The following is a 26,690-nucleotide window of genomic DNA, read 5'->3' as shown; positions in this document are numbered from 1 at the left end:
TCACACCACATTTACTAACAGCGCGTATCCAAAAATCTGTGTGTAAATCATGTGTATGAACATATCACACACAAATCAGTGTTTTATCAATATTCTCATAGCGGAATTTGTTCATACTTTATGAACAATTTTTAAGTGCCTTAGACCAGGCTGTCACAGGAAATTAGTTAAGTAATTCAATTCAGTTTTATTTATATAGCACTAAATCACAACCACGGTCGCTGAACTAAAAGCAAAACCCGGAGCCCAGTTTTCTCTGTCTCCCGTATGAGGCTTGTTGTCCTGTTCCCATTGTTTTCTGTTGTTGAACGCAGCATTATTAAGTGTGGTGATTTACGTTTGTGTAATGTGGTCACTTAAAGCTCCAGTATTGCCCTGTGGTCAGAGGAAAATGGCCATTATTCAGATACGAAGTTGGAGTGTGGCTAGAGGGGGGACCTCAGAGCGGAGGTCATACCCCAGGTGCAACCAAAGTCCTGTCATCCCCTTGCCTGCCTAATCACATACACACATATTCAGACACACACCAGTGGCCCCCTCTGACAGATGTCTCTGTTTAAATTGACAGAAGTGCGCCCTGACTCCCTCCCACTCCTCCACCACCCAGAAAAAGCCCTTTCTTCTGCACACCACCCGCCTGCCCCTTCCTCCACGCTCATTATGGGAAACTCTTGTCTTGTTTCCTCCTTCTCTCTAACCCGAACTCCTCTACTCCTCCCCTGTCTCACCCTTCCCCCCTCCCCGTCTATACACCCCTATTCATGCCAAACCTCTTCACGGCCCTCCTCCACTCCGCTTAACCTCCCCTTTCATTCACACAAATTCACACATTCATTCACCCCCCCCCCCCCCCCCCCGGCATGGTCCTGTTCTATACGTCCGCCTCAGTATAGACACATAAATATTACATGCTGAGACACCATGTCTGGATTGCAAGCTGTAGCTTTGAGAAAGACAGCCTCACATGGACATGGACAAAATAAAAGATGCCAACTCATGCCAAAGCATGCCATGCCATGAAAATCTATGCAAGACGGAGTGTTAGGAAGAGTAAATTAATTCAAGTAAAAAAAAAAGGGGTGATCACTGATGAAAGCCCGATCCAAGAACAAATGCTGAGATCTGCTAAGGTCACCGCATTTAAGTGATCCTCGCATACTCTGATTTCTGACAATTGTTTTCTACTCTGAAATGCATTTGTTTTATTCAAATGGGAAAGATAATCCTCTTGTAAGCTTACAATAATCAGTCAAATGTATTTCCAGTTTCTATCTGCATTAACGTGGAACATCTATCTTATTTTGTAAAGGTTTCTGCTCACTAAAGCCTTCCCCCCAAGCAAAGTCTTTTTTTAAGTGGAGGGAATTTACTCAAGTATAAATTTATTATGCCTGCAAACCTGAATTGGATGAGTGGAAGAAAACAGATGGATGGATGGATAAATATATTTTTCTATATGCACCTTTAATATATTGCCTTGACACATCATGCTTACTTGCATAGCCGCCCTAAAGGGCCACTTTCAGCCAGGAAAAAACAGTTCTCTATTTTAAATATGAGGATTTTAGTGTCAGTGGGCAGTTTACAATAAGCCAATGTGTGAACCCAAGATTTAAATAGCTACAAAAAAGCTGTGCTTGTGCAAGTTTTGAAGCAAACTTCACAAAATTACAACTCAGGTCTTTTCATTCAGTGAACGTGGACACAAGGCTGTGCTAAAGCTGTCTGGCTTTACAAAGCAGATGGTGTGTGATATGGACTCAACTTTACTGCTACTTTAGAGTTCAGCATCTGAGAGACACACGGCCTGGTAATCATCCATCCACACAAATATCATTTTACAAACAGGCCAACACATGAAGGTCCTTCTGTGTTTATTTTGTTCAGGTAGTACTTATGAGGACCAAAATCTGTTTACACTGGTATATCACAGAAAGCAGCCTCTATAGCCATGTGCCAATGATTTTCATTAGCAGAGCCTAAGATTAGAACATTTATTGCTTATGGTTGTGTGGTTTTATTTTAGGTTTTATTTCTTTTTTATGATGACATTAAAGTCTGTGTGTAAGCTCATAGGCAAAAATAATACTAATAATAACAATACTGTGACATAAAACGAAACCACCAGAATCTTAAAAACGACCATACATATTTCATACCACCCAGCACTAGCTTAAGGTTAAGGTAAGTCTCTAGGAAATGAATGTAAGTCATTGTAATGTCCTCTGGAGTCATGTATAAACAACAGTGTGTGTTGGAGTATGTGTGCATGTGTGTGTATGTGTGTTAGGTCTTAAAGAGGCAGGCGCTCTCCAGGGTCAGGTTTTTATTAGGCTATGATTAGATTCTGCCTCATTTTTGTTGTGAAATATGAGGCAGGCACTTTTTCTCTGCCCATGTTTCATGCAAAAATGTACCCACATGCACACTTACAAACACACACACACACACACACACACACACACACACACACACACACACACACACACACACACACACACACACATGCATGCACAGAGCAAAGACTTTTGTTTTAAACAAACAAGCCAAATCCCTCCCCTCACAAACACCCTTCTGCTCTGCATATCCCCTCTGCATCACTCTCTCCAGCTCCTCCTCTTTTTGTCTACTTCTTGTACACACACACACACACACACACACACACACACACACACACACACACACACACACACACACACACACACACACACAATTTTACACCTGTCCCTCTACTCCCTTCCCATCCCACACACAGCGAGGATAAAAATAGAGAAACAGCACGAGGGAGGGGGTAAGCGATACACATCACAAACCCCATCAGGAGGGGAGAGATAGAGGGAGAGGAGGGAGAGACAGAGAGGAAATATAGAAAGAGAGAGAGAAACTGAGAAAGAGAGAGATTTGGGGTCTGTTCTAAATTGAAAGTGTAGCAGTAAGCAGTGAAGGGGAATAGTAAACAGTGCTGCTGACCACATAAATATGCTAAATTAGCCTACAAAGTCGCCCTAGTGGATAATTGCTCATCATAGCTTTGCCCCACAGGGAGGCTGTCTGCCAAGCATCTTAGATTCCACATGGAAACACACACAGGACGTACACAACATGGACACATTCTAAGTGGATCTGATAAACATCAACTAAAAGTAGTGGTTGATGTATACCTGAAGAGATCGCATCTATCTTCCCAGGCACACTACTGACATACTTAAAGGGAAAAGCGATTATTTATGGTGATATTTCCAATGTTGGTTCTTTTTCTTGGGCTGCCCTTAAAAGAATGAAGTGACACTAATTATTAAGAAGAGGCTGCTGTTTCTGCACCGTCTAACCATCTGTGTCTGATCTCATCAATACTATACATACACAGGATGTTGTGGAAGTCAGTTCAGTTTCCACGGTTTTGATTTTTGATTTGACTTAATAAAATGCTTAGCAGCTATAGACGTGTTTCCAGGATCAAGCCTTAACCCTGAAAATACTGTAGTTAAATTTACACCATCAAACAGCATATTGCTTATAACCCTGCCAGTGTCATTATGACTGACACCTGACAAACCATGTTTTTGTTCTGTATTTCTCCACAACATAAGTTTAGGGGTGCCAGCGAGAGCTTAGACCTCACAGAATTAGTAAAATCCCAACACTTTTCCAAGATCCAGCATTAACTCTAAAACAACCAGCGATGCACCGGTGCATCGTGCTGTTCACATCAGTTCTCTGTTGTTCTGATTTCCAGCTCATGCATGACGCAGCAGCACACTGTTTGTTAGTGTGAGACCTAATGTGGGGAATGGGGGAAAGTAACAGCAAAGCGTTCAGAGTTTGGAGGGATTTCACACTGCTACACTCTTTGTGTGTTTGAAAAAGTTTTTTTCTTTTACTTCACTGCTAACTTTGATGAAGTGAGTCAACATTTACAGTCTTGGACTGTTCTTTTGTTGAGAAAAAAATGTTTAAGTATAGCCTGATGTTATTTTATGAATAAAGGAAGGATTCCTAGTCTCTTCCTCACAGTGAGGATTACAGCTTATTAATTTAAGGCTGGTATCGGATCAGTGCTCATTATCAGTAGAAACCGAAAGCCAAGGTAACTGTGTCATATCGGAAATGAAAAAAGCTGGATCAGTGCTCAGTGTCAGACTAAATGTATTTAATCAATATCACCACTACAAACTTTTATTCTACTTTTTATTCTACTCCTCTGTAGTATCTCTTTTGTTAAGTACTGGTGGTGCTTCTTCTGGCTTTATAATAATTCATTAGACATTCAGTGTGTCACAGAAAGTACATCGTGTATGTGTGTGTGTGTGTGTGTGTGTGAGAGAGAGAGAGAGAGCTTCAGTTTGGCTCTAATCAAAAAACAGGGAGCAGAGTGCTGCCTTGAGAGCAGTGAAGCATGACAACACACACCTGGTAAGCTGCTTATCACACTTTAATTTCACCTACATTGAGATCTGCGGATGTCGGCGTGACCAAACAGATGTGTGTGTGTGTGTGTGTGTGTGTGTGTGTGTGTGTGTGTGTGTGTGTGTGTGTGTGTGTGTGTGTGTGGGTGTGTGCAAGCAGGTAGACGTATGTGTGTGTACAAACAGTTGTGTTTGAAGTAGCACAAAGATGAAGGGAGCGATAAACACAAAGAGAAGAGAGAGTGCAGATTAAATGGAGAGAGAGATATCGACAACAAAGAACAAAAGAAGCAGATAAGAGGAGAGATATGGGAGGAAATACAGCAGCAGTAGGGCTGCAGAGAGAGAGAGCGATAGATGGAGAGCAGAGGGAGATACGAGGTTAAAATCTAGCCAGGCTGGGAGGGAAGTGTGGCCTGATGAACAGCGACAGAGGGAGGGAGAGATGCATGGGGGATTAGGATGAAACAAGGATACTCTAAATTTGATGTTTGCATGAGCACGAGTGTGCCTGTGTGTATGACAGTGTCTTTTACCGGTGTACGTGTAAGCAAACTATGACTGAGCTGTGTGTCTGTTAGTGTCTCCAATGAATGTACAAGAAATACAAGCTTTTTAACTTACATAAAAAACTGTCAAAAATGAAAGAAAAGATGTGAGAAAAAAATTATATAACCAGGCAACAAATCAACATGTCAAACTAATTATACTGTAGAAATATTCTGACTGCAGGCATAATTATTATTAAGGAGAGAAGAATATGTATCCAAAATGTCGCCTGTGCATTGTGCTAGATTGCAGTGGTCCACACACTCTTTGGGGATGACATGTCCTTCTAATGGTTATCCTGGATTTGTTCACTGGAAGCTGAGCCTTCACCTCTGACCTCGGACACATGGTATCACCCAAGTGCTACAATCTCTCTGAAATAACAAGACCCACACTAGCTGCAAAGCCAGCCAACAGTGTATTTCTGTGGATCATCAAAGCTTTTAACTTAAATAAATCCATGAAATATATGTACTGAGGTTTTGTCTTACTATTGTATGAATTCATTTCAGCTATTCTACTTTATTTAAGCTATTTTGTGGAATTTATTTGGCTGCTTTGATAGAATAATTTCTCGGCTGTTGATTTGATATATTTTAGCCTTTAAAATCGAGCATCCACTACAGTATGGCTCTTTTTGCAGAAGTAAAAGTGGTTCCTTGAATGAGACACCTTTAATAAGATATCTACAAAATAAGACCAGGAATACATCTGTGGGGGCAGGCTTTTACGACACTAAATATTTATATTATTTGCATTTGGGAATAATGAGGAAACCCCTGCATGCACATATGAATTTAATCTTCATGTGAAAACAAATGCTAATATGTGGCGGATAAACATAAGCGCTTTCACATGGATGTATCCCAGAGGGAATCTTTGCACCACATCTAATACACCAAAACATCTGTGTGCTACAGCAGGACTTTAATAGTGGTTCCACTGTTAAATTTCTGCTACTGTGACAAATATCATGTACTATCTTGCTCCCTCCCTCTCGCTCTCTTCTTGTCATGCTCCCTCGTCGCTTCTCATTCCCTCTGTGTCCAAATTAAACACAAGGCGCAAGACACTCTGATAAGGCCATCTGTTCGTATCTCCCTCTCTCAATCCCTCTGCACTTTTTCTTCTTACTCCGTCTGACAGTCTATCGCCCCTTGCTGAAACTATAGAGCACACCTCTATGCATTTCTCTTCTTCTTTTCATTTCTCTACTGGCTGATCAGAGCATTAAATCCCATCGGTGAGTGGCAGGCAGGAGCAGTAACACTCTGTAGCGTTGGACTTGTCATCGAACGTTTAATTGCTAGGCCGTGGGTGTAAAAGCAACACATCAGAGTGTGTGATGCTACAGCTCAATTAAAGTTGTATGAGGTGCCCGACGTTCCTCCGCCGCCTGCAGTTTAGAGTGATCCCGAGATTCACACGCATACACACATATACACACAGACCTCAGCCCTCGTGCCTCACAGGGAGCTCAGAATCTGACTATGAAAATGAGTTTGTGATAAACTCATCACAAAGCTTAACAAATAGAGCCGGCAAAGAAGAAGAGTAGGGGAGGGGGGGGGGTTGAAACGGTCAAAGGGGTCAACTAATCAAGAGGAGGGGAAATGAGACGAGGGGTAGAGGAACTGCGAGGGGGAGGGTGGAGGAGGGAGATGGCGCGCGCGTGAGAGAAGGAGGACTTAGAAGGGTTACCATTAATGACTGTGAAATGAGAATCCGAGGAGGAAGCGCTAGTGTGCAGTGAGAGAAAAAAATGAGTAAAAGACAGCAGGGAGGGAAAAGGAGGGATGAGAGAGGAATACCATGAAATGAAAGGGTTCAGGCTAGTGTAATATTCTACTGCTGTAGAGAAACTGGAAGACGTCAGGAAGAGGAGTTGAACACAGGACAGAGGGGATTTGAGAGTGGGGGGGTGCGGAGATGAAATTGAATGAGAGAGAAAGCATATGGCAGGTCTGGGGAAATAAAAGGAAGAATACGGAAGAGATGAAAAAGCATTTCTTAAGGAGAGAAAAGAATGGGACAAAGGGAGGATGTGTGAAAGAGAGTGAAAAATCTTCTTAAGTCATTTCTAAATCCCGTCAAAGAAGTCAATATAGGCAAGGGAACGGAGACGAGGGAGAAGGGAGACATGCGCAACGCAGTCTCACGGCAGTTCCCGAAACAGTCACAAGCTCTAATCTATTAACTTGCGTTTCTGTAAACGAATTTTCCAGCTTTTCTGTGGTCCTGTACTCAGATTTCCTGTCCTTACATTTTTGTTCTGCTAGTCTCGGACGTACTGATTTATGTTTGGGTACAAAAAGTTCATATTTTCCACTTTTAAAAGAAAAAACAAAATTTCACCGGTCACACCAGAAACTTTGTTTCGAATCTTGCATGTGACAGATTTTTAATCATTTGTCTTATTTTTTAAGATGTTATCTATTTAAAATACAATAGCTTTTGGTATTAAAAACAGCCTGGTTAGGTTTAGCGATTTAAACTGTGATGCGCCAGCCAGAGATTTTCAGAGTTTCAGAGATAATGGGAGAAATAATCGCCGGAAGGTCAAAGTGGCCGGATCCCAAATTGTCACTTTCAAGGAGTTCTTTAATGTTTTTAGTAACCAAACGCCACTTACAAAGAAATGCACAACTAGCGAATTGGATATTTAAACTACTGGGATAGGTTTGGAAAAATGGAAAATTTTCTTGGATTTCACACAAAGCATATACTTAGCACTGAAATACAATAGTTTCAAAGTCGTGCTGACAACAATATTTGTGTCCATGATCAGGAACAAACAGATTTTTCACAGTTTGGCACGAGACCGGGTTGACACACAGGTTTCAGTGGTTAGTGAAATGTGATAGCAGAGCTAAACCTTAGCTGCTCTATACAAAGTTACCAAAGCCAAGCATCAAAGTATAGAATTAAATGGAGACATTTAATTTAATTTAGTTAATCGCTTTAAAATGTTATCATTCGTTAGCTGTAGTCACCAAACCAGTGTCATGGCTCTGGATATTTGTTAAATATGACTGAGCTGTGCTTCTTGTTTTGATTTCATTACTATATTAGTATTGGAGACAATTTTGATTCATTTATTTTAACTGGGCTTTGGGTCCTCTTTTGAGATTAATACATGTCTGTTCGTGTGTTTTTAGTTTAGGTAGTGTTTCTTCATTTTCTCTCTCTCTCTATGTCTTGATGACTTTTTCCTCCTGTGCTTTCCTGTCTCTGTCTTTTTGTTTAGTACCCTTTCATACTCAGTCCTATTTGTCTTTTGTTTATTGTTTTACTCTGAATGCTAATTTTGTGTCTTGTACTAGTTTTACTTTCTGGTCTTTTCCCCCCTAGATCGCCTGCCCCACCCTAACCGTCCTCACCCATCGTTGACCGTTTTCATCTGTGTATATTTGTGTAGTCCTGTCTTCCCCTTCTTGTTTCCATATTCTCTTGATTGATTCCCAGGCTCTTTGAGTTTATTTTTTTGAATTTGCGTGTCACTTCCCTTTTAGGGCTTTTTATGTCAACCAAACTAAAGACTCGACTTTTGTTACTTCCCTCTACTTCAGTGGCTGCACTTTGGTCCTCATTCCAACCCCAAACGACATCCAGAGTGATTAATGAGGCTGCTGATGGAAATATTTGTGAGTGCTTCAACTAAAGGGAAGTGTTGATGACAAACTGTGTCAGCCCCTCATTTACTGCTATTCATGAACCAATTCACTGAGCTCAGACATGCTAAAATTCTTGCAAGTGCTTCATTATGAACACTTCTGGCTCAAATTAGACAGAATAAGTGATCCAACCGGAAACCAAGACACACCAAATGCAGAAAAAGTTATGCTTTTCATGAAGAGTCCAGGCCTATATCAGCCCACGAATGCCACACCCTTGTTTCAGCACCAGCCTTCCTCAGGGGAGTGGTGCTTCTGATTGTTACATGCTGACTCTTTAGTAAATCTTTGCAGCTAATGAGTATCCGCCCTGCAAATGTTTCCTCTGTGTGTCCAGAATATCTATCACAATTTATCTGGAAATTTGCAGCAATTATGTTCTTGTAAGTCAGCCGTATAGATGATTTCCCTTTTGCGCTTAGAGACATCACAGAGGAATGTAGAGAAACTAAGAATGAATTAAAGGACAAAGGGCAGTGCACACAAGAAAAGGGAGACACAGCAGACAGCAGAAAGGTGATTATGAAAAAAGGTCAGGCTTCTTAGCAGTCTCTAATTGGATTACTGTCACTATAGTGTGTTTGTATAGGTGACTGCGAATGTGTGACTGCATAGAGGTTCAAAAAAAGCATGCATGACTGCAATATGTATGCAGAGATTTCATGCTTGTGTGTGTCACAACACTTCCCTTCCCCCAACGCCTTTTCCTCACGCTCTTTTTCCACAGTTTTTTTCACACAGATCTTATCAACACTCTGGCTCAGGAAGAAGGTGCATGAAGTGAAATTCTGATCATTAGCAAGTCAACGAACAGAGAATTCGAGAGAATGCTAGCGCCTCAGAGATGGTAGAAGCACGCTTACTATTCTGTTCTAAATGGTGGAAATTGGGAGTCGGATAAAACTGGGAAAATGCCATTTCGATTAAACGCTTCGTATTTTAGCCACACAGTGTGCAAAAATACAAAATGCTCCAAAACGCATACTGTAATATCTGTTTTTAACTGCAGTGGAAATCAGGTCAGAGAGGGAAGAAAAAGAGAGAGAGAGAGAGAGAGAGAGAGAGCGGGAGTGACAGAGAGGTAGAGCCTGCGAGACAGACACCGCTCTCGCAGTTTCCCATCCATAATGAACACCGTCCTACCCCGGCCCCGGTGCAGCGCACAATCCCTCACTGGAGCGACCGGAGGGAGACTGGGATGAGACAAAGGGGAATGGCCACATTAATTACATACACTCTCTAGGCGGGAGCTATCACCGGAGGCTAACGCAGGAGCCGACAGAGAGATGGAGCGACAGAGAAAGATAGAGAAATGGAGATGATAATGCTTACGGAGTACCCTATGTGTCTCCAGCGAGAGGGAGTGTTTGTCCTTAGCAGCAAGACGCCTGCCGGCTGCTGAGTTATGTCAGTGTTACTAATGGGAGCTGAACCTCCAATCACACAAACGCACACTGATGCGAGGCCACTTTTGTGTGTGTGTGTGTGTGTGTGTGTGTGTGTGTGTGTGTGTGTGTGTGTGTGTGTGTGTGTGTAAATTGGATGACAGAGTCTGTATGTTTGCTACAACAGGAATGTACATGGAAGCTTGTGTGTATTGTTACATAAGTGTTAAGTGTGATTTATCTGGGGATGTTTATGTGTGTGTATTTATGTCTGTTGATGTGCACTTACCCCTGGTAGTGTTTTCTGCTCATGAAGAGCGCTCTGGGCTTTCAGCGCAGACTCTCTCGCACAGTACGTCAGAAACGCACATCCTGTCAGACAGAAAGAGGCAGAGAACGAGAAAGAGAGAGGGAGAGAGTAATGGTAGAAAAGGTCAGGGTACGGCTCTAATATTTGTCATCCTCTATCTCTGTCTTTGTCAGCCGGGTCTCAGAGCAAAACGTGAAATAGTCACCAAAAAAAGTAATGTATTTGTTCATGTTCACGGACACAAATTGTCATTGTTTTTCAAGACAGTTGGCACAACTTTGAAGGTAATGTTTTTTTAATAGGAGGTATATTTCATGTCTGCAGCCCCGAGTCTGGACCGGGGCTTTGTCACCCTGGCAACCAAGACAACAGGGCGATGTGATGCACTTTAACCCAAACCTTGATCTTTCTCTAAACATAATCAATTCGGCTTCTAAAGACAATTAATAATGTATGACACAAATTAACTGTAAATATCTGTCTCGTTTCTGACTTAAACTGTGATCTCTGGTATAAGCGGGGAAATGATTCCCTCTGCCACAAACCCCTTCAGTCTCCGAATGTGGACAAATCACTACACATGACACCAAACAGATTAAAAACAAAAAATGTGTGCAAGACATGAAGAAATGAAACATTGGTGTCCAGGAACATGAATAAATACATTAACGATTATGACTACTTCACCACTGCCTTGAGACTGTATTGTTATATTGCACCCCCCCACACACACAAACATACACACACACACTCTCCGTCATCATCCATTTAAATCTTTTAAATGTTGTCTTTTCTAATACCTTTCCTGATTACTTGTCATCATATATTCTGGATATACGCGTGAAGATTAAAATATTGATATATAATCATGCATTGTACGGTAACTATGCTCCCTAATGATGTTACTCTAGAGCAGAAGAGGACACTCCACGGCACGGCACATCTCAGTACGGCACGCCACGAGTCAGCACACATGACAGCACCACAGACGTGTGCGTGGGGCTAACAAGGCCTTGCAGGCTTGCCACTGTCAGGTTCTTGCCCTATACCAACCACTATGCATGCCTCACGATCACTCCAGATACACTCCCTCTGTTTTCCTACGTGTTGTACCTGTGTCTGTGTGTGTGAGGGAAGGGTGGGTAGTAGAGCTGGCTGCCCAGAGCTGTTTACTACACCTGTCACCAGCACTAAGACAACAAGATTAGCAGCAGGTTAGCATCCCAGTGACATCTCAGACGGGCTCATGTAGATTCAGATTAGAGAAATGAAGTTAACATTCACGGAGTGCGCATCTCGGGATTTAATGGTGCCATGAGATTAAAAACAAAAAGAAAAAAGAAATACAAAGAATGATAAGACACACACCTGACATGGCACTCGGATCAGTACATGGCACACACACACATAGACACACATGCATCTTATGGTCCATCTCATTGCTTTTAAGAGCGGCTTACTGTGGCTGTGGGGAATCTCAAAACAACAGATTCTTTCCCTTGTGTCACCCTAGCTTACAGCCCCATTACACTGATTGGAGCATACAGTCTAATCTGGCTCATAACACAAAGGACCCCAGGTCAGTGTGTGTGTGTGTGTGCATGTGTGTGCCTGAATGGGTTTTGCTACAGTAGAAAGTTATTTTTCATTCATGGCATCTATCAGGAGATCCTTATTTCCACTCTTTATCATATATTATAAAACTTTTTATCACATTCTTTTTCCGCCTGTGGAGCACAAGCTTTACAAATTGGAGTAAATTTTTAAATACATTAGGCACCCGATTGTTTTATGAAGCATGCTGCTGCAAAACAGCGAGTTCGCTCGCAGTGTACGGGCAGTAACTGAGTTTGCTTGCTCGTCTTCGGGATCTCATGCCTGAACTCAAAATGAAGACACGAAGGCACTGTGACAGTTTCCATGGATACATGTGACATACACGCAGAAATATTTTCACTCATCTATCTGCCTCTGTGTCGCACATCTATCAAGCACCGGAGGCATCTTTTTAACTCTGGGTTACGAAGGCAGATCCTACCTTTGTGCATGCCAGTGTATTTGTCCTTAATCACAGTTAGCTCATAGATCTTGCCGAACTGCTCAAAGATAGGCTTGAGGTCCTTCTCCTCCAGATTACGGGGAATCTGCCCCACAAACAACTTGATGGCATCAGCCTCCTTCATCGGGACAAAGTGGAGAGGACAACTGGGTACTGCAGGGCTCAGGGGCAAACAGATCGGGAGCAGCTATCCCTGGAGAGGAGCGACTGATGCTGGAGGAGTCTTTGGGACATAGCCAGAAACATGGGAGAGGAAAAGAAAACAATTGAAAAATAACTATTATTATCCTTAGAATATTTATTTATATAATAATAATTCATTTTCACAGATTTATATTACAGTAGGATACTTTCCTTGGTTATTTTACCCTATAAAACATTTATCACATGTGTTATAGTATTAGCCAAATTGCAATTGTAATTTTGTAAAAAGATTATAAATTCCAGATCAAATGTCTTCATGAATATATTTAATAATAAAATACATGCATCCATTACGTTAAAGAAAAAGAAACTATAGATAATTTGTGTATTTAGTGCCCACGCTGATGACAAAGGGCCCCAGTTGCTTCCGGTAAAACAATTATGCAAATGTTAATTAGCCAATCAAAAAACAATAATAGCACTTTTTGCTCCAATTAAAAATATATGAAAAGAAAATATGTATGCAGATGCGTTACCTTTCCGTGGATAAACGGCGTTCAGGATCCGCTACACATAAAAAAAAGAAGAGGAAACAGTGTGACTGGGGATAAAACATTGCAATAGAGCGGTTTCTTTGTTTAGCCAGCTGTAGGTTACAGCATACACACGGATGTCATGGGGCTCCCTTGCTCTTTGTCCGATCACCCACCCACCCCCCCCCTCCTCAATGTACACACACACACACGCACACACATATTATATATAAATATATTTATATATATAATACTCTCGTCATAACAAAACAAGACGTGGGAATATACAGGCTGCACACGTCAAAGCTCTTACCGTTTGTACTGTACGGCCGTGCAGAGTGTTTCCTGAGCAGATCAGAAATTAAAGAGGGATGCTCAGTCGGGTTGTTGTCCTCACACCGCGCTCTATCTCTCCGTGCGGTCCGCCTTCTTCCCCTCTCTGGATGCTCCCCGCTCTTTGTGCCTGCCGTGCTGTGTGTGTGTTTGTGTTTATCCTCCTCCTCTCTCCTCGGTGTGTAATACTATAGATTCGCCTTGTGTTTTTACAAAAACAAAAAACAAACAAAAAAAATCCACAAAAAATCCCGGTGTTCCCGGTCTTCGGGTGTGGAAGTGACGGAGAAGAAGTCCTGGCGGCAGGTGAGCTCGAACACCACCGCTTTCTGCACTTAGTCCCAACCTCTCAGGGTTTACAAATCCAGAGTTATCACTTTCACCACTCTCAAGTCCTGTTATATTATAACAAAGTGATAATGGACAAAGCAGCTTCTAGAATTTGGCTAGCTTAAAACTGTTGAAACTTGATCGGTCACTCGTAACGGGATCTTTCAGCCTTGTCGTTATTGTTCTAACCGTTAATGGGGAGCTGCTCTTACTATTTTCTGTTTCTTGTAGCGACCGGCCCGTCCGACGGTTCTATGGCTTTTAACGTCCTAAAGCTACCGGTGTCTCTCTACTCTCTGTCTCCCCCTCCCCCTCCTATCTCCAAAGCGGTTGCTAGCGCGTGACGTCAGCCGCGGGGACGGTCAATAACAATCCTCTCGTACACACACGAAAAATAAAAATATAAATCCAGATTAAACGTCTCGGTAATCTTTTCAAGCTTTACTCAATAACTTGTGGATGTGTGTTCAGTATTTAAAACAAAAAGATTGTTTTAGCATTTTTAGCGCCGTGTTATCTTAGCGACTAGTTCCAGGTGACCGCTTTAAAGACGATGCCTAGCCAACTCTGTGCGCGGAGCCGCCTATTGTTCTCGCCGCGAGCCCTGGCCTTGGTGCTGAAACGAAGCTTCTTGACGTGAAGCCGAAGCGCGCCGCCGTCGTCGAGCACGCAGTCACGACTACTACAGCTGTTCACGCCCGAGCCCGAAATTCACGCTCACACCCACACAGAGTGAAATGTGTGACAGAGGGAAGAGAAATAGCTCGAGGTTGGAGTTGGCCTACTTTACAGCCTGTATTTTGGAAAACCGGCAGACACTGGGCTATTTAACTGTGATATCCCCCAAAACCCCAAACTTCCAGAGTTATCGATAACAGCACGCTCCTTATTCACATCTTTGAATTGAAAGCCAGCGTGCATGCCCGGACCCTTTAAAGGAGAGAGAGATTGAGGGAACAGAGTCATAAGGTTCATGGTAATTTACTCCCAAAGGTCACCATCTGCCTGTCTTGCATCGTGCCCTCTGTGAGCCACATTCATCCAACATATATACCCCGCCCACGCAGGCTTGCATGAAAACCCCGGTGTAAAGGGCTGTAGCCCTCTGGAACTCATAGGTCTTCCTTGCAAAAAGAAAAAGAATGAGAAGAAGAGAGTACATCCTGATTTTGCCTCTGTTCCTTCATAGTTGAGCTAAAGCATTATGAATGCTCTACCTTGCACTTGTTTGAAAACTGCTCCAAACTGTTACATTACCACTGGATTGGAAAATCTTTAGCTATGTTGGAGGACATAGAGAACACTTCCCCCCTAAATTAGTGGGAACTGGGGGCATGGTCAATCTGAGGGAGTTTACATTCCACAATTTAAAACATACAATCACCAGCCAGTTTGTTAAGTGCGCCCGTTCCACTGTTGGTTAACACAAATATTTAATCAGCATCTACATGGCAGCGACTAAATACCTTTTCTGGCATGTAGTGAACATTTTAGTTAGTCAAATTGAAATGGCTACTACAGAAGAGCACAGTGGATGCTCTTGTCAGTGAAGAACAGGAAACTGAGGCTACAATTCACACGGAAAACTTGACAAGAGGAGACTAGGAAAATGTTGCCTTCTCTGATCAGTCTTGGTTTCTGTTGTGACATTTGGATCACAAGGTGAGAATTTGACATAAACAACATAAAAGCATGGATTCATCATGCCAGTTCAGACTACTGGTGGTGGTGTAATGGCATGGAGAATATTTTCATGGCACATTTTAGGTACTTTGGTACCAACTGAGCATCGTTTAAATGCCACAGCCTGCCTGCTGTTGTGTCCGTCCCTTAATTACCACAATGTAGCCACCTTCTGATTTATGCTTCCAGCAAGATAACACGCCATGTCACAAAACTCAGATCATCTCAAACCGGTTTTTTGAACATGACAGTTAGTTTCACTAAAATTTCCTCCACAGTCACCAATCTCAATCCAATAGAGTATCTTTAAGATGAGGTAGAATGGGAGATTCACATTATGGATGTGCGGCCAACAAATCTGCAGCGTGTATGATGCGACCATGTAAATATGGACCAAATTGTTTCCACTGCCTGGTTGAATCTATGTATTGAAGAACTGAGGCAGTGCTGAAGCCAAAATGGGGTCCGAGCCCATTATATCGTCCATGGGAGGTAAAAGTATACATTTACATCACAAATTTCTATGTGAAATTATCACTTCTCCACCAAAAAGTTCTGAAATTATTAGAAGTTACTCGGGCTGACATTTCCAGAATTGCTGATACGGAATCAGGAAACTACACCGGCTTAAGCGATATTTAAGTTTAATGAAGGTCCTATAGTTTTTAGCATCCACTCTCTTCGTTCCTGGTTTGATTTTGCCTTATTGATAGTCCTACTCATTACACAAGCTCGTCCACTCCTAGATTTTCATCTCAGACAGCAGCTGACCTTGGCAGGGTTTCCTTAAAGACACTTCCTATCTGAAACATCACATTACACACACACACACTCACTCAAGATTTTATAAAGAGTATAATAAATAAATATGTAAATAATAATCTTTGTGTGTTTCCATGATTTTTCTGCCTTGTAATACTAATTGTACTACAGCACATATATGATTAGAGTGTCATTTGTGTTATGTTGGTCAGATGTTTATTATTATTATTGTCATTACACAAAAATTGGAATTTAAGACTCATCTAGGGTGAAAAGTGAAATAAAACACTCGTGTTCATTCAATATTTCGACCACAGCATACATTTTATAAAAAAACCTCTTTATTTCTTTATCCATAGATGACTCACTGTGGAAGACAGCTAGGCCTGACTAAGTTGTGTAAGAGACTCAATAGCGCCACTGTTTGGACAAAAGTGGCAAATTCACCCTTGTTCAGTGGACCAAAAAGAAACACACACGCCTTGATTTCTCTGTAATTTCCGTTTTATTTAAAATGAAGCTTCAAGATAATAACTCCTCCACGCTGTTTCCTGTTTTTGCATCATAAAATTGTCTGTATACTGAAAATAACAATCTGATAATCTCTTGTGGTAACAAAAAAATTGCTACAGCTCCTCAAAACAGCAAATAAATTACATGTTCTTTAGATAATAGATAAATTACTATCCTTTTTATGTTTATATATAAAATCTAATTTCTACTACAAGGGATAAGAGACAAGAATGACACATTCAAAGCCACATATGCAAAACTCACAACCACACACACACACACACACACACACACACACACACACACACACACACACACACACACACACACACACACACACACGCAATTTAAGAGCAAAAACGTTGATTCTTTCTTCAAATGCAACATAAAATAGTTATGTGACAGTTAGATGTGAATAAATGGATTCTATAACAACACTTCTGATAACTCTACTCAGTTATAAACATAAGCACCGACTATCTTCAGAGAAATTATAGACATTAAAACATATCTCACAAATATACAGACTCCCCACCCTTGACTGGGTGTCAGTATATGTCAGAGTGGGAGGTGAAAAAGAAAATGGGAGCAAATTAAAAACAATCAAGGCCAGAGAAAGAGCATTAAACAGTACACACACACATATACAGAGGCTGCCACTTCGATATGCATTATTTATGTTTCAGGTTAAAGCAGGATCATTGCTTATGATCCCATCATATCTAGAAGCCTACATGTAAGAAAGCAACTTTTTCAGTCCCCTTAAGGTTTCCTATTATGACTTCACCTGATTTCACTAGACAGATTCAACATTCCCTCCCAAAAAGGTAATGACATAAAGATATTTTTAATAGCTTAATCATAACAATTGCAAAATCAATCATTTAGTAATTACTATTGGTTAAAGGCCACCTTCTGTATTGTCTATTAAACATATATGATCACTGGCTTTTGTTCAGCAAGATTATGCAGAAACTATGAAGCTGACTTTATGATATTGTTAAGAACTTGTCAAATTTTGGGGAGAATTTAGGTCACTTTATTTATAACTGTTAAAAATAAAGAAATCAGTTGACAGAGGATGCACACTCTGAATGTCCTTCTGGTTTGTACCGAAAGGAAATGTCATGAAAAGTACAAAACCACCAATGACTGACCAAAGAAAGCAGCAAATGCTAAAATGGATGCTAATATTATACATAGCTAACAAATAATTAAAAAAAAAGATTAATTCAGTCAAAACCCTGAGGCTTCAGAATGGTCTAAACATTGATTTAAGGCAGATTTTTTACTCTCTGCTCTGTATGAGGTCATTGGAAGGAGATATCCTTAATATGTTCATTGTAGGCACACAGCAGGTGAAGTCCCACCCACCTGCTGTTCATGCTTGTGTTTGCACGCGGCAGCCAATCAGAAGAAAGTTGGCTTAAAGGGAGAGTGGAGCGAAACCAGCGGGCTGAAGCTGGTCCTTTAGGACTGTCAGCGTCCTACTGTCAACACTACTCTTGCTTAAGTAATGCCCTGCTGTTTATATTTTAGTGGCAAGTTAAGGTTTACATAATATCTTGAGTATGCCTAATGCATAGTTGGGAAGTGAGACTAACAATGTGATATGATACGCTTGGTTCTTGGTCAAGAAGACAATTCTACAGCAACAGCTGTCCTGTCAGTTTGTTCTTTGATATATATTTATAAAATTAAAAAAACAAACAAAGAAACAAAAAAAAAACATTTGCAATTACAAATCTTTATAGCTAGGTTTGAATTTAAACAAAAATTTCTTTGTGGGCAACCTTTGTTGTGACTGTCCCATGTCAGCTGACCTTCTTGTTCGGGAAGAGTCTCATCTCTGTCTTCCCACCCTGTTATATTTGGTCACTAACTCTTATGCCCACCCCAATCCTTTGGTTCATCTGTCCAAATACTGAGAGGACACTTGAGGAAATATTTTTGGCAAAGAGAAAAAAATAGATAAAATATGTAAATAAAATCCTTCTAGTCTGGGAGGGTTTTTTCCACTGTAGCTCAGTGGGGCACTTGATAACAGATCTATTCCAGTAGATCTTAGCACACATGGTAATCATTCGTTTAGCACGTAATTAGTGGTATGCATGTCTGCTTGAAGATCCCGTAGATTAGGAGGAATCTTTAAATTGTTAAATTTGCTGCTGAAACACAGCTGTGTCCTCCTTTCTTTACAACCTGTAAGTCACAGAAATGAGTCTCCGAGAGTGAAAATAAGGACAATGAAATTCAATTAAACTGTGTGTGGGAAATCAGCAAACTGTTAAAGCTAACACACATAGTATATTGAAGCAAACTCAGAGGAAGGTGCAGGTTTAAGCGACTGGTACTGATAAGAGGAACTTTCACAGTGTTTTATGTTAAGATTTAGGACAAAAAAGCTAAATGTCATCCAAACGCCTTCACGTGTCTACTCTGGGCTGCTCATTTCTACAGACTTGTCATTTCTGGAGTGATTAGCCCTTTTGACCTAATCCTCCACTACTTGCGCACAGGGGCTGTCTGCCATTGGCTGGTCAGTGTCTCTTGGCACGCTGAGCACTCTGAACACAGGAGGCACAGCAGACTTTCTTGTAGTAGGTGTAGACGCAGAGTCTGGCTTGCACCACCAACTCACACTGTTGACGTACGTCTCTGCAGTTTTCATCTGTGAGCAGACAGAAGGACAGAGAGGTTGGCAGGGAGATCAAAACACACTTGATCACAGTTTTGTTGACACACGCACCGACCTGAGACTTGTGGGCTGCAGGGTATTGTGTTGCAGATTTGTTCCTGGACTGGTTTGGTGCTGGAGTCGCATTCATGGCTGTGCTTCTTCTCTGGTGTTAGACATCGAACTTCCCTCATCTGTAAGCCCTTTCCACAAGACTTTGAGCACTGAGAACAAAAACGCAGGCAGGCCAACAGTATAAATATAATCTCCACAAATCTCTGATTTTTAAAAAATATCTCTTCATTGTCCTTTCATCTCTCACCGCGCTCCACTCTGTGGTGAACCACTGTGCCTGACATGCTCCCATCTTGCACTGCTGGACTGATGCAGGCTTGTCCAGCTTAGCGCACTCAGCGTCTGGAACAACAGTAAAATCGTTCCCCATCTTCTGGACACAAATGATGTCTCGTCGCTGAGTTCCATCCCCGCATGGGACGTTACACTGAAAAAAGACCACAAATCAGTGACATACCCAACCCTAATCAAGAATAAAGCAGCTATAGGACACAAAACACCCAAACTGTTGTGAGACCCAAACTCACAACACAAAATAAGTCTTTAGACACCACTCTCCTACCTGTGTCCAGGGGCTGCTATACCACATAGCTACTGGCACACAGGGGCCTCCGTTACATGCCTTCATCTCTGCTGGTTTGTCCCCAACACAGTCTCCTCCTTCTCCACCCTCTCTGACTCCTCCTCTGGTCAGACACACCACTTCTCTCTTTTGCACCCCAGGGCCACACTGCGCTGAACACTGAGCACACAAAGTCAGGGAACATGTTGAGGACCGATGCTAAATGCATGTTTTATTCTTTTGTTGCTGTGAGTACATAAGTAAAATTCATTTATATAGCACCTTTTAAGATAAGAATCTAATACAAGGTGCTTTACAAGGATATTAAAAATACTGCCTGTCTAAATAGATGTGTTTTCAACTGTTTTTTTTTTTAAAGCTGAAAAGTTTTTGAAAGCTGAAATGCGTGTGCATTACTTACAGTCTTTAACCAGTCTGTAAAGTACCAGTTGGTCACACAGGGACCCATGTTGCACTCCTCACTTCCCTGTGGACGGGCCCTGGAGCTGCACTCCTTCTCGTTCACCACGTCACCTTGATCGCTGACACAGCGCACACTCCTTGTTCTCTTCCCTACTCCGCAGTCCACCGAGCACTGAGGCAGAAACAGGACAAACATGAGAATATGCAGACAAACCACGAAACAAATCTTCTTTTTCTTCCCAATTATATCTTTTTTTGTAGTATTAATTATAGCTTTTTGAAATGAATGATAGTGTCTTGTTGAGACACTATACTATACAAGTGTCCCGCTTGCTGACAATGTGAGAGGGTCTGTTGTTTCCAGACAAGAACAGAGGCTGTTGCTAGCTGCATACATGTGTTGTGGACTCACCTGGCTCCAGTTAGAGCTGACCTCCCAGTGGGAGCAGAGGCGGAGCTGGCAGGGCTGTGTTAGCACTGGCTGGGTGAGGTCGGCGCAGCGCTGGGGGTGAACCATGGTGGAGCGATCGCCAAAGCTCTGCCTGCACTGAAGCTGCCTCTGCTGGACACCCGGGCCGCAGGATACACTGCACTCCGACCACGAACTTGCCTCCCAGCTGTGACAGAGGAGACAGGATCCACTTAAAAACATTTACAAGTCATTCAAGCAAAGAGACTTTTGTAAGCAGTTAGTTTCCATTCATAATTATGTTATACAGTTTGTGGAATTATCTTTAATTCTTCACAGTAACTCTTAAGCATGGCACAAAATACAGCCAACCCAAACAAATTAACTGCCATGTAGCTACTACTACTTTTTGTATGCAAAAATATGCATAAAATGTCCCTATGTTCAAGTAAAATAAAAAATCTATGCTTTCAAGCCAAGATAAATGAATATCATTTTAAAAATAAGCTGTTAAATAAGATTCAATGTATAAAAAATGCAATATAGAAATTAATTTTCTATATAACCTGTATATGAATAAGTTTATGTATAGGTTGCTCACAATGGAGGGCAGGGGTGTGTGTTACAAGGCTCCTCCTCAGGAACAGGTTTGGCTGCAGAGTCACACTTGCTCTCTGAGACCTCCTCGTCTGTATCACGGCTCACACATACGATGAGTCTATTCTGAGTACCTTAAGAGAGAGAAAGAGATGGACAGATTCTTGTACTTGCTTCCAACAACCAGAGGAGGGAGACACCACCTCATCCAAAGTAATTAAGCAGATGAGAGAATTTTTGGGGTGTAACACGTATGAAGTCCCACAATCAGAAGTCTTACCTTTGCCACAGGATGCAGAACACTCGGTGAGGCCACTTCTCTTCCACACAAATGGCGGCAGGGTGTCCAGTGGCAGGTCGGTGCGAGGGGGGATCCGAGCATTCCTATTGGGCGCAGATCCTCGTGGGCGTGACCGCTCAGGTGTCCACTGGTTCGAAGTTGGGAGCGAAAACACAGAGGAGGAGGACGAGGAGGAGGAAGGGTAAGAATGGACTGAATTGGGAGGAGGAGCAGGAACAGGGTCTTCAACTGAGACGGTGAGAGGACCTGTGAGAGAATGCCAACAAAGATGGACATTAAAGCTCAAATATAAAGGAGAACGTGACTGGGAAACACACAAGAGGCGTTATTAAGAGCGGCGAAAGTCGAAAAACATGTTGAAATGATGGAAATAAGATGAAAACATTAATGATGTCATGACGAGGTCAGCATCTCATGACAGCCAACATATGGATCAGATAGCCTCCCATCTAGGTCATCTACGCACACAAATACACACAAACACACACAAACACACTCGTGAAATAATCCCTCCCATTTGGCCCACAACCGCACCCATCATAAACCATAAAGACGTCAGTCATTCTCCCAGAATCTGCATTACAGTGATGTTTCCTTTAGTAACTTGGAAAGAATGAGTCTGGAGAGCTCCACATTGACACGGTTCAGCTATGTGCTGCACATGACTGCTGGGAAAGCTGCCATCTAGGCTACTGTACACAGCATAGAGAAAATATGGTTGTCAAACAGAAGAGAGGAGGTCAGAAAGCCGGGGTGTCATAGACTTACTGCGAAGGGGTGCCCTCGCTGGCTCTCGCTCCCTTGGTCTCTCCCTGGGTGCCTCTCTGGGCGTCTCCCGCTCTCTCTCCATTAGCCTCTCGGTCTCTCCCTCTTTTTTCTCAACCGGAATGTAATACTCATAGTCAATGCCTGGGTTGTCCTTGTGGAAGATTATCTAAAGAACAAAATGGAGCCAAAGAAGAGGGTGAAAAAAAATGCCTGAAAATCGCATTATTGATTCCCACAGAGAAATGTTCTTGTTACAGGTCAGAGGTCAGAATGAACTGGCAGGAGCTTGATATCATGCTCAAGAACCCACCCCCTACATAATCCTACAGTCTTATATATGAGATATAATCTAGTCAAGGTCATTTAGACTTAATCAGCAGGGGTCTCATTTCAAAAACATTTTGATCTGCTATACTTTGCAACTGATCCTGAGGGCCTTCAGTCACTGCTTTAGTTTGGCGGCGTCACATCTGCTTGCAGAGTGAAATTCATCTGGAAGAGCTAAGAGTCAAAATATGCTTTCTTTAAAAAAACAACAATAAAACAAACTCTGACACCTAATTCCTAGAAGGATGATTTAGAGATTAACTGAAAAGTTCAGATTTAAATATATAGCTGCTGTATCACCATTAATACACCCACGTCATTTAACCTTTTGGTGTTTTATCTGTGTTAAACAAACAAGATCTAAATGTCTGAGTTTTAGGGGTGCGAGACATTTGATTTGGCTGCTTTTGAAAAGAGTCAGAGCTGTTTCCCCTAGCTTTCAGTCTCCGTGCTAGAGTATGCTTTGCTGTCTAGTTGCTCAGTTGGCTCTAGTTGGCTTTTCCTTAACCCCCTTCATTCAAGAGCACAGGATTCATTTCCAAAATACTAAATTACCACCTGGGTCCTAAAGTCAAACAGCTGGCCTTGTGATGGAAAATCGAGTGCTGTCAGAGGCATTTCTGGGATTTTTTTTTTTTTACAATGAGGTGGCAGGAAATATGAAGTTAAAAATGTGCAGGGCCTTAATAAAGATGTGTTACATGGAAAGGGAGCTCTCTGTGACTGTAAAACATTTAATATTGAATAGCTATTTAACAAATGGTGAAACAAACATTTAGACCTATTACTTAGGTAAGTATTGCTTATTTAAATATAAGTATTATACAAAATTAAATGTATCGTATTATTGGATTACAATTACTGGATTATAATCAGTCATGCACTTACCTTAATTTTGTAAAAGCAGATGATTTAATGACTTTATTAATTCTGTGTAACATTATCTATAATAATATAGCACAATATAGAAAACATGGAGTGGTTTCAGTGCCACTCCATGGCCTCCCTTCGGACAGGTCCCTCAGTGCCTTACTGCCTAAGACACCACTGACTATTTTTCCTAATATTGGAAGGTGTATTTAAAACAGGGATACAACCTGTGACTTAAAAAAAAGAGGACATTTGGGGCCTTTCTCCCCCTCTACTTGGAGTGCCCTTGTGAGTGGAGGAAAAAAAAAAGTTCCTGGAGTGAGGCATTTTAGTTTGTGGTCTGTGTGTTAACTCAAATCTACAGGGTGTGCCAAAAAGTTGATTAATTTATATATTTATTTTGCAACACTGGCAAGGATCTAGAGGGAGCACATATTCTTAATCCATCTAACAAGCATGCAATGAGCTACACGGCATCACAGTGCCGCTGCCATGGTGACAGCGTTTTAATCTTTTTATATCTTACTTTTTGTATCCCGCTAAACCTTAAAAATGCTGGTGATTCTTGGGGAGATCAAACCAGAGCTATTTTCTTTACCTCCTCTGATCCTGATGTTACTGGATGTGAAGCTACACATGACTCCTGATCTTTAATAAGATTTTAGCCCGAGGTTAGCGCTGTTATTATTAAGCCTTGGATAGTTTCAGGTGGCTCAGGATAAGCTTTAGTATATCCTTCTTTATCCTGCCATAATACTAAAATAATTCCGTCTCCTTGGAGGATCTTGACACAGAGCAGAAGAACACAGCTTCGGGCACAAAACAGTGACATGAAGATATATTAGAGAAATATTCTGTACGTATACATGTTTCTCTGAGTAAATCGTAATTTTGTAGTGCTGGTCCATGTGTTCTTTCAGAACTTACATATAGCTGTAGCTGTGTCTTTGTGGGTCCTGGTGCCCAGAGGGACTCGCCCTTTGCTTCCTCCCCCTCCGCCTGTGCTCTAGGCCTGGTGTAGGTGAAGGTAGTGCCCCCTGCTTGATACTCCCCTGGGGGGTCCACAGCCCAACGTCCGTTCACCACGGAAGCTCCTGTTCCACTCCTCATGGCTGGAAAAAGGGAGGAGGGAGTGGGAATGTCAGAAGAACTGGGGTGAATTTTTCTTTTCTTATTAGGACCTTGTTTAGTCTGGTGACTTCTTAGAAAATCCCCCCATATGCTCAAACACATTCCCAAAAAAGACAAACACAGACCCTGGAGTGCTGTGTGGTGAACAAAAAGGAGGCTGACAAGAAACACACGCACACACAGAAATCTACACACTTGACTGATTCTTTATGAGCTCTAACAATGCTAGCTTAGAGTCTGTGAGACCACAAAAATCTCAGGTCTCAGTCAAAGCCAGCACACACACGATCACGGGCCAAATCTCATTCCCAAATCTGCACTATCCTCGCCAGTATTTCACTTTTACTGGAGCTGTAGGCCAGCATTATTCAAGAAACCCTAAACCGAATGTGTGCGTGTGCAACTCATCTTACCCAGGTAGTTAGGGCTCGCTCGTCTCTCGGTGATGTTGATGAATGTGGCTCCGGGTGGGATGTCCAGGATCTTGTGGTAACCAAGAGGAACCGTGGTATTGTGGAAGCTTCCCGTCACCTTTCGACAGGATGTTTCCCGCCCACCACACACTCCACATTTGTCAATCACAGAGCCGGAGCCCAGCACCCCGTCACAGCCCTCCGTCTGACAGGAGAAGGAGTTGAAAAGATGTGAGTGATGGGTCGGACAATGAAGGAAATGTGGCTGGGAAACAATTGAGATGTTAGAGAAGGGGTGGGGATGGAGAAAAACGGGTCCAATCTTGTTGACATTTCGCATCCATTGCCAGTGTTTATTTCAACGTTGCTTATTTAAATTGGTAACTGATGCTCGCTAGATTCCTGCCAGGAGCAGAAGGGTGGAACGAGGGTAAAATCAGAGAGTGAGAGTGCAAATGAGAGAAAGAGGGAAAGATGCAAAGAAAAGAGGCCCCGAGAAGGGCCGTAAAAAGAGCCTGACTCTGAATGCCAGTTTAAATCAGCTTCCAGACGTGAGACTGAGACAGCCAGATTCTGGGCTTTGTCAACCTCTTCGAGACAGGAGACACTTGGACTCAGACACGTGAAACAAGAAATCTCGCACACACATTTGAAACCACTCACCAGACATTGTCCTTCCACACACACATCATTGGTGCTAACATTGAAGCAGGGCGTCCCGTCTCTGACACGCTCTGACTGACGGACGTAGAAACGATAGCCAGCGGGTCTGCAGGTCAGCTCGCACTGCTTGTCTGCCCCAACTGTAACACAGAAACACAGGGCAGCAGGGTCACTAGACAGCATGTATGTTTTTCTTAACTCTGTGTGTGTGTGTGTGTGTGTGTGTGTGTGTGTGTGTGTGTGTGTGTGTGTGTGTGTGTGTGTGTGTGTGTGTGTGTGTGCGCAGAGTTTTTTTCTCTCTCTGACAACCACGGAGAAGAAACAGCTGGAAGGATGAACGTCTTTCCATGTGGTCAGGAAACTAAGGCCAGACCATGTAACCCCTGAGAGGGAGAGTGATCAGCTATTTCCCCGCTGTTCATGGCTGCACCTTCCCAGCGGATACATACGCAGAAAAGAGGTGTAATCTTAAGCTTGAAAAAGGCAAGATTTATGAGTGCGACCCAAAGGATGCACGCAGCAGGGCGAAGTGTGCGTGGAAACACAGAGTCGAAGAACTGAAGAAAAAGGGCACCGCTTCAAGGTAAAAGAGAAAATGAAAGTCATTCAGTGCAGAGAGGATAGGGAAGATAAATAGTGTGGAGAATACAGAAAACTACACAGGGCAGAGTGGTAAAAGGAAAATGTGAAGAAAATAAGGAGCTTTTTTTGAAGAAAAAGAACTAATATATTTGAGGGCATGGCATGAGCACAACATCAGCAGACCGTCTTCAGTCCTCCATTCGTGCCTAAA

At 42.2% G+C, this 26,690-nt stretch overlaps 2 protein-coding genes across 2 annotated transcripts in view; both read right to left on the bottom strand.

Moving 5' to 3' along the window:
• Nucleotides 1–14,074, bottom strand: part of celf3b (cugbp, Elav-like family member 3b) — a 33,167-nt gene extending 19,093 nt beyond the window's left edge. Inside the window, exons 1-4 of the mRNA XM_085423056.1 lie at nucleotides 13,374–14,074; nucleotides 13,064–13,094; nucleotides 12,363–12,606; nucleotides 10,304–10,386 (exon numbers count right to left, since the gene is read on the bottom strand). Coding sequence (XP_085279182.1) covers nucleotides 10,304–10,386; nucleotides 12,363–12,507 — 228 coding nt within the window. The 5' untranslated portion in view covers nucleotides 12,508–12,606; nucleotides 13,064–13,094; nucleotides 13,374–14,074. The remainder of the gene's footprint in view (nucleotides 1–10,303; nucleotides 10,387–12,362; nucleotides 12,607–13,063; nucleotides 13,095–13,373) is intronic.
• A 4,218-nt stretch (nucleotides 14,075–18,292) lies between these two features.
• Nucleotides 18,293–26,690, bottom strand: part of adamtsl4 (ADAMTS-like 4) — a 35,877-nt gene continuing 27,479 nt past the window's right edge. Inside the window, exons 6-17 of the mRNA XM_085423054.1 lie at nucleotides 25,898–26,037; nucleotides 25,235–25,439; nucleotides 24,618–24,802; nucleotides 22,494–22,659; nucleotides 21,705–21,971; nucleotides 21,429–21,558; nucleotides 20,831–21,035; nucleotides 20,417–20,590; nucleotides 19,996–20,175; nucleotides 19,681–19,860; nucleotides 19,435–19,582; nucleotides 18,293–19,352 (exon numbers count right to left, since the gene is read on the bottom strand). Of these exons, the coding sequence (XP_085279180.1) occupies nucleotides 19,222–19,352; nucleotides 19,435–19,582; nucleotides 19,681–19,860; nucleotides 19,996–20,175; nucleotides 20,417–20,590; nucleotides 20,831–21,035; nucleotides 21,429–21,558; nucleotides 21,705–21,971; nucleotides 22,494–22,659; nucleotides 24,618–24,802; nucleotides 25,235–25,439; nucleotides 25,898–26,037 (2,111 nt within the window). The 3' untranslated portion in view covers nucleotides 18,293–19,221. The remainder of the gene's footprint in view (nucleotides 19,353–19,434; nucleotides 19,583–19,680; nucleotides 19,861–19,995; nucleotides 20,176–20,416; nucleotides 20,591–20,830; nucleotides 21,036–21,428; nucleotides 21,559–21,704; nucleotides 21,972–22,493; nucleotides 22,660–24,617; nucleotides 24,803–25,234; nucleotides 25,440–25,897; nucleotides 26,038–26,690) is intronic.

The sequence above is a fragment of the Rhamphochromis longiceps genome, linkage group LG11 (genome assembly GCF_057381845.1).
Source record: "Rhamphochromis longiceps isolate RC_006_pf linkage group LG11, R_longiceps_female_GT1.1, whole genome shotgun sequence".
Taxonomy (NCBI): Eukaryota; Metazoa; Chordata; class Actinopteri; order Cichliformes; family Cichlidae; genus Rhamphochromis; species Rhamphochromis longiceps.
The sequence above is the reverse complement of the archived record's forward strand: the minus strand, read 5'-3'. Positions and strand labels throughout refer to the sequence as shown.